General features: G+C 36.0%; 1 protein-coding gene across 1 annotated transcript in view; it reads right to left on the bottom strand.

Annotated features, from left to right (window-relative positions):
• LOC107696488 (DNA topoisomerase 2-binding protein 1-A-like) overlaps window positions 1–8,523 on the bottom strand; it is a 46,127-nt gene that overhangs the window by 11,933 nt on the left and 25,671 nt on the right. The window contains 5 exon segments of the mRNA XM_016496835.1: window positions 1,222–1,361; window positions 1,920–2,001; window positions 2,003–2,165; window positions 4,887–5,082; window positions 5,176–5,269. Of these exon segments, the coding sequence (XP_016352321.1) occupies window positions 1,222–1,361; window positions 1,920–2,001; window positions 2,003–2,165; window positions 4,887–5,082; window positions 5,176–5,269 (675 nt within the window).

The following is an 8,523-nucleotide window of genomic DNA, read 5'->3' as shown; positions in this document are numbered from 1 at the left end:
ATTTCACGGTTTCAAAACCGCTAATATTTTCCGTTATACCGTTCCTGCGGTATGCGCTGTTTTTCATGTCTCAAAGACTGAAAGTGTAGGAATCCCTCAGGTTGAGTGCAGTGTAGAGAGTAACACGACCCCTCCTCCTCCTGTTGGTGCGAGCGAGCGGTCAGTCACGTGTGTGTAGGATGGACGAACTTAAGGAGCTTCCCCTGAAACTTACGCAATCAGCAACCGACCGTTTTTTGTCTTATTGCAAGCAACTCGTCTTTGTTCTGGACTTGCACAAACTACGTTGCAATGCAATCGTTTTCCAAAATGTCATTTATGTGAAAATGTGAAGTCTGTAAACGCCCGTTAACACAGGCCAGAGACGCTGAAGACAGACGCACAGAGAAAATCCTCAATATTGATTTGGGGGTTTATATGAATGTGTTTCTGAGGGGAACTGACTGTCTTAGTTTAAATGGTATTTTCTTTTAATCTTGTCTCTGTATAGTTCACATTAAAGCAGTGTTTCAGCGCAGCGCTGCTTTGTTTACAGTGGTAACCAAGGAAACACTGTATCTGGTGTTCCAGAAGAGCCGCCTCCTCTGTCAGAGAGTGACTCTGTATCTCATTCAGAGCTTGTCTGCTGTTTGTTTCATTCAGGCATGTAGTATAATTTCACAAAGCTAGTCAGAACAGAACATTCTGTTTTTGCTTCAAATTATTAAATCAAATTATGTATATGAAATTATATAACTTAATGATATGAAATGATATAAATGCTATGTATATGAATTATATAACTAAAATTAAATAACTGTAATTACAGATTTAGTTTAAATAAAGTAAATAAAGTCTTTGTGATCAGTATCACATTTGCACGGTTTCACGGTGTGATATTGCTTAACTATATGATGTAAATATGAGACAAAAACTCAAACAGGGGCATTTTTGCCCCATATCTTGAATTTTAGGGACATTCTAACTACATTCTCTAGGCTCCATCACGCAGTGAGTTGTTGCCCTGCCTCATATTTGTCATTAATCAGCTGTATGAAATGTCAGATGACCCACGTAGGTCTGGGGCAAGGCAAGTGCATTAAATGCGTTAATAATTTTAACGCATTATTTTTCACCGTAATGAATTAACCTAATTAACGCATTAAATCCCCAGCCCTAATATATATATGATTGTAATATCACAATATTGAGCCACTTAAAATCAGCCATGTGTGTGTGTACCTGTGGAAGGAAAGGGACTGCAGGTTTAGAGGTGGGGAAAGCAAGAGTAGGTGCTTCAGGTGTTTCAGGGCTCCGTACCGTGTCAACTGGTGTTGGGGTCACCTTTGGCTTCAACTGTGCATTGATGACTTCAAATACAGCTGGAAAGGGTCAGAAATGTTGAATCAAAACATTTGTAATGCAATTTCACTTTTTTACACTAGAGTTAAAGTATAAGCTCAGTAAGATTTTTTTATTTTTTTATTTTTTATTAATACTGTTGTTCAGAAAGGATGCATTTAGGGATTAAACTGTTACTGGTTTGATGATAAACCATGATAAAAAGTCTAAACGGTTATTATTACCATTTCATACTTAATTATCAATTGTCAAATTGTATTTTTAATTTTTTAAGGTTTATGAAAACAAAAAGTGCATAGTGCTGCTAATTTTATTTGTCATATGTTGGAAAATTCAGCTTTGCCCTTACAGCTATAAATTACATTTTAATCTGTTGAAAAGTTTGTAAATTGCAACAATATTTCCACAATATTACTGTTTTTACTGTATTTTGATTGAATTTAATGCAGCTTTTGTGAGCATAAGAGACTTCTTTCAAAAACATTAAAAATGTTTACCAAATCTAAACTTTTGAATATAAGTGTATCTGTAAAAGTATGAATTTTTTTTTTTTTAAATGAAAAGCATTTTTCTCATACCCATTTCCACAAGTTCAGAGTCAGTCATGGAGTCCTTGCCACTGGCTATGTGGTCAGAGAGGGGCGGTGGGACGATGGCGAGGTGTTTCAGAGTGCTGGGAGGGGCTGCCAGGCCACTGCAGGTTATCAGCTAGTTTAGCTCTCTCCTCCCGTGCTGTGGGGTCATCCCACACGATCTGCTCACTCTGGGACGGCTCAGTGTTCAGGTCCACAGCCACTTGACGTGACATCATGCCAAAACACAATCTTTTAACATGCAATCTTAAAAATGCAACTTTCATAAAGAAAAACTGATGCAACAGCTTAATGATAACCAGCATCTGATGCTCACAAATAAGACATATTAGAAACAGAAACAAGAACACATCCCGTGTCTACATTTCCTAGTGAACAACTAAAAACTGTGCTGTACAGATGCTACAAGCTTTGAGACAGTGATGGGATCAGAGAGAGTAATCTAGCTAGTAGGGGTGGGCGATATACCTGTAGACACGATTAACTGGTAGAAATGTGTCAACCGGTAGAGATTTTTGACTATTGCCTCTATCTCGGTTACACGCTTACTGTTGCTGTGCTACGTGGTCAAGAAAACTTATCGTTTGCATGTGTTTTTAAGCATTGCGGTTTAAAAACAAGTGAATTTAAGCCATTGAAATGCAATCAGCAGTGAACGAGAAATCATTTCACTATGTACGCACTGTCTGTTTATGAGCGCTGTCAGAGAGGCATGCTTATGTTAAGACGGTGCTCATAGAGCGTGGGAGTATTGAACTGAGTATCTTTGCCACTTTATAGGCCTTGAACGGTTAAATACACACACTTGTATGTAGGGATTCACGATATTGGATTTTGGCCGATATCCAATATTTTCAACTCATTTTGGCAGACAGCCGATGCCGATATATTTCCTTTTTTTTTTGGAAACGACACCAAGTCTCTACCGTGCAGAGATTATAAACGCGCTAGTGACTGTTGACTCTATCGCACACCGGACGCGTCATTCTGTACTTACATTCTCAGATTAAATGCGGCGATCCAAAACAGTCAATCTAATCACCATTCAGGCAAAAGTTGCTGCTGACGTGATCTTATCGCTAGCACACCCTGAGCACATGCGAGTTATTCGTCTTATCGGCACGGAATATTGGCATCATTTTTCATATCGAGTCGATGCCGGTTTTTATATTTTAAGCCTTTATCGGCCGATTCCGATAACGTTCTGATAATATCGTGCATCCCTACTTGTATGTGTCAAAATGCCCTTCTTTGCAAGTATCCTCGTAAACACATTAATTTAGGTCTTAAGTGAAAGCAAACAGTGGAGAAAGAAAACGCGTGTAGCAGTATATTGGATCTGGGCAGCTCTTAAAGTGACAGCAGTCTAATATTCCTGCAGTCTGTCATTCTTGTTAATCAAATAACAAAAGAGAGAAAATCTTGACTAAATCACTTTTGTAACTTTGATAAGAAGAAATATATTTAATTTACACAGTGAAGAATATGCAGTGTTTTATACATTTGATTACTTTATACAATGTACAGTATGTAGCATTTCTTAATTATTTGTTCTATTGTGGTTTTATTGTCCTATTGCTTGTAATTACTGTTTAATTGTCTTCAGTGACCTTGAGTTTTTTTTTTTTTAATTTAGGCTAGTATTAGTTTTCTGTGATATTGACACTGGTAACAAGTATTATGAAATTTTTATGGTATCAAAAATGTTGATATCATAAAGACCTTATTTAAGCAAAAACAACTACATCGTAATACATATTGCTACTGTGAAATAAAATTACTCATATCTAGGGTTGGGTATTGTTTGAATTTTATCAATTCAGATTCCAATTACGATTCTGCTTATCGATTCCAATTCTAATCGATTCCCATTTTCGATTCCAATGTGGTTAAAAAAAAATTAATTCAAACATTTAAATAACAAACATATTTATTCTCTTTTTGCAAAACATTTAGTTGTAACTGAATACCATGAACAAAAATCAGCAGGCTACATAAAAACTGGAGTCGATTAAGAGCTGTTTGTGTGCAAAATAGAGCTGCATAATTCTTGAAAAATTTAGATTTATTTTTTAAATACATAAATTACATGTGATTTTTTTAAAACAAAAATCACATGTAATTTATGAATGAATGATTCAATGACTCACATGAGATTAACTTTTCATTATTGGATGAATCAATGTTTTTGAACGAATCTCTTGAATGAATGATTCAAAGACAAATACATTTTTTACAGCTCCTTTTTACCACCTACTGGCGTAACAACGTAATCGCTAAATCTTTATTTGAAACGTCAAATTACTTTCAAAAGGTGATTTACTCTATTTCAATTGCTACCTTACACATCAGTGTTTATATCCAAACTATAAACTTTTATCCCCGTACTTCTGTGATTATTTAATGATTGTAACATAGAAATAATGATACTGCGAGGTTGAAAAGACTCTTTGTGAAGCTGTTTCATACATACACATGACAGCTGAGTGAGAGTGATGATCACACTGTTGTGATCGCACACGTCAAAGGTTTAACAGCTGAATCGTTGTAATTTAGGAATAAGATCACGTTGGTGTTTGAATTGTGTTCGCCATCTTTATCGATCTGTTTAATTAAAGTGCTTGTCATGTTGGTGGTGACAACTCTATTGCAACATATTAGCTTATCAAAAAATTATGCTTAGCAGTCACTTGCTGATCGCAAGTGTAGCCAAACACTGGAGCGCTTAGAATAGCGAGGAAGGTCCTGGCAGATCGCAGAGTTGGGTCCTCACAGAGGAAAAAAAAAAGAAAAGATGCACACACAGGAATCGATAGGCAGAATCAAAATTTTTATTTTACAAAAAGTATCCGATTCTGGAATTAGAATCGATTTTCGATTCCCAACCCTACTCATATTGTGCTATAAGATTTTGGTCATATCGCCCACTCCTACTAGCTAGTTGTTTTGTACTGTAGGGCCTCTAAAGTACGGCTGCATCTTCCCATTCGCCCCAGGCTGTCCGGGGTATGGGGTGAGTCTAGTCCCCCTGAGCCTGTTCTTGCCAACCGCGAGGAGACTCGACGACCGCTGGTCAGTTTAGTAGCAGACATGATCTCCTGAAGTTGCCTTTGAAGACCCTCTCTCATCTCAAGTGTTTCTGTGAGATCTGAGGGAGGGAGAAAATGAGCTTTAGATCAGTCAGAGACAAACACAGAGATTTAATACATGAATCAAAGACACATCTTTAAAGATGACTCACTTCTCTCAGTGCTGACGGTCTGATCTTTCTCAGCCTCTCCCACACTGACACACTGAGAGGTTGAGATGTCTGTGATGTTGTCAACGGGGCTAAGCTTAAAAATAAATAAATAAATAATTTATAGCAATATATACTAGGGCTGAAACGATTCCTTGAGTAACTCGAATACAAATTATTTGACTCGAGGCTTCGTTTAGTCCATTTACTGTAACTACACACGGAACACTGTGTTTCCCCACGGATCATTATTACTGATGCACAAACTGATAAATGCTGGACATTTAAGACTGTAAATCAATATGGTGGCTAGTTAGGATGTCCTTAAGTTAGCTATGTTTTGTGAAAGACTAAGCGCCATTCATGTTGATTGTCTCATTCTCTCTCTGACACACACACACACTCTTCATAGAGTTATGCATAAAAATACCACAAAAAGAAAGTTAGTCAATATCACACGAAGAGGTGAAAGACTAAGCGCCATTGTGTATAAAAAAATACCACAGAAAGACAGTTAGTTAATATCACACGAAGAGTGCCAGTTTTCACCTCTAAAAATCAGCATGATTACAAATGTGATACTCATTTTATACAACAGCTCAATAAACAATAAGTTAATATTAAGATACTTACGTTTTAGACACCATATTGCCTGTAGTGCTCTATTTCGGCAACAAAAATTATTCCAAACACAGCCACAGCGCTGTTTTGCGTCTCTGAGCAACATGAGGGCGTTTCGTTCCTGAATGAATCAACCGTTTTAAATGATTCGGTTCAGTCTCAATGACTCACTTATTAACAGTGACTTGCTGCCACCTACTGGCGGTTTTAATTTCACATTTAAAATATCTTTTCATTTTTAAAATAATTGTAAATGTCGGTATCAATGTTTCATGTTTAAAATAACAAAATATTATTTATGCATTTGTAACTGCAGGTTAAATGCATTCATGTCCCTCTGAGCTAAATTAAATAGTGTAAATAGGCCTACATCGAAATGCCTCTTCAGATGCAGCTTCTGTGTTTCCTCTGCATTGCAAAGATACATTTTGTTGATACTGATATAATTTGTTTGGTAACAGCCCAAATGTCTTATTATTCTAATTGACTGATTACATGTAAGAATTTGACTCAAAAGATGACGCACACTTTTATAAAAAAAAAAATAAATAAATAAAAAAAAGGCTTTATAAAGGTAAAAATGCCCATAAAATGTAAAAATCAATTTAAACTTATTGGAACAGATTAATTTCTATCACTGCTGTGAACTGACTAGTTCACAGAATATGAAGGATATCAAAAACAGGTTTTACACACATTTAACACAGACATTTAAGAGGGTTTATTCTCCAAATAACTCAAATTTCATGTTGCAGAAAAGTGTTTAGAAATTGTGTATGGACTCTTGTGCTTGTTCCAAGTTACCTTCCTGTCCACTGGTTTTTGCCTCTTACAAAAGCAACAAAGCCTTCCAAGAAGACAGTAAAGGCTTATGTCATGCTTGAGCTTTAGTTAGGCTGAAACTTGAAAGTTAAAGGGTTAGTTCACCCAAAAATGAAAATTCTGTCATTAATTACTCACCCTCATGTCGTTTCAAACCTGTAAGACCTTCGTTCATCTTCGGAACACAAATTAAGATATTTTTGATGGAATCTGAGAGCTGTCAGACCCTGCATAGACGGCAATACAACTGAAATGTTCCCAAGTTCAGAGAGGTAGAAAGGAGATCTGTAAAATAATCCATGTGACATCAGGGGTTCAACCGTAATTTTACGAAGCTACGAGAATCATTTTTGTGCGCAAAAGAAAAAAAACGAATGACTTTATTCAACAATTCATCTCCTAGTAATTAATGACAGAATTTTCATTTTTGGGTGAACTACCCCTTTAAGTTGCACGACATAAATGCAATGTTTAGGTATTATTATTTTTATTACTATTATTTTGATTTATGCCTTAGTTTTGGTTTGTACCTTTTTATCTTTTTTCAAGTAATGTGAAATTGATTTTTATATTTCTTGATTTATGCCTTAGTTTTAGGTTGTAATGTTTACCTTTTTTAAAGTAATGTGAAATTGATTTTTGTATTTTTATTTATTTATTTTATTTTTGATTGATATATTTGTATTTGCATTTTGAATGTACTTTGGCAATTAAATGCATTAAATGGGTTTAGTTTTAATGGTAATTAATGTATGCAATTTCAGCAGTAAAACATTTATTTTTCTAAAAAGGAAACAAATTAGTTGTTTATTTTAAGAGACCTATCTTATTTTCTTTTGTATATCTCATATTGCTCTTTAATAAAGAAAAATAACTTCTTATCCGACTACTTGATTAATCGATGGAATAATCGGTAGAATACTCGATTACTAAAATAATCGATAGCTACAGCCCTAATATATACATTACATACATACATCATACATACATATTTGTACATATATATATATATATATATATATTAGGGCTGCACGATATATCGAAATTATCTAAATATCGCAAATGTAAATATCGCAATATGCATATCGCAAGGGTGTGCGATATCGGAATCATTTTAATAATAGGCTACTTAAATCAAAACGTGCAAAAGGTCAAAGTTTTAGTTCAACGGAAGCGCGCGTACAAGCCGCATCTCGCACAGCGTCTCTTCAGTTCTGCCACACACGTGCAAAGCGCACACACACACACACACACACAGGGAGAGAGAGGAAGAGAGAGAGAGGCGTGTTTCAGACGGCCAGGTTTGGAACGACATGAGGGTGAGTAAATGATGACAGAATTTTCATTTTTGGGTGAACTATCCCTTTAAGAAGGACTTCAGTGAACTCTTTGAAACACTTCGAATACTTAAAAGTTCAGTCGTTCATCGGTGGACCACTCCCAGCAAGGGGAACTAATATGTTTTCACGTTTGCTTGGCCTGAACACATGGCTACAAAGAATCTGCAGCTTAAAAGGAGTCAATTTCATCGACAACTTCAATCTTTTCTGGGGCCATAGACAACTGTTTAAACTGGATGGCCTCCACCCAAACAAACTTGGTGCAAGAGTACTTAAGGACAATATCTACTTCTCCCTCCATCATCCTTCAGCAGAGTGTGTCTGTACGGCTGACTCATCTAATCTGCGGCCTGTTATGCATCAAACTAATATTGCTGTTGAGACAAAATGCAATGCCATCAAGTTAGCATTTTTAAACATTCGCTCACTAAAAAAAGAAATCATTTCTAATCAATGACTTAAGTAGAGCCCGACCGATATATCGTTTTGCTTATATTATCGGCCGATATGAGCCTGTCGCCGATATATCGGTATCGGCGAATATGCCGCCGATATGAATTTTTTTTTA

This window comes from Sinocyclocheilus anshuiensis, unplaced genomic scaffold (genome assembly GCF_001515605.1).
Source record: "Sinocyclocheilus anshuiensis isolate Anshui unplaced genomic scaffold, SAMN03320099.WGS_v1.1 scaffold931, whole genome shotgun sequence".
NCBI classification, from domain to species: Eukaryota; Metazoa; Chordata; class Actinopteri; order Cypriniformes; family Cyprinidae; genus Sinocyclocheilus; species Sinocyclocheilus anshuiensis.
The sequence above is the reverse complement of the archived record's forward strand: the minus strand, read 5'-3'. Positions and strand labels throughout refer to the sequence as shown.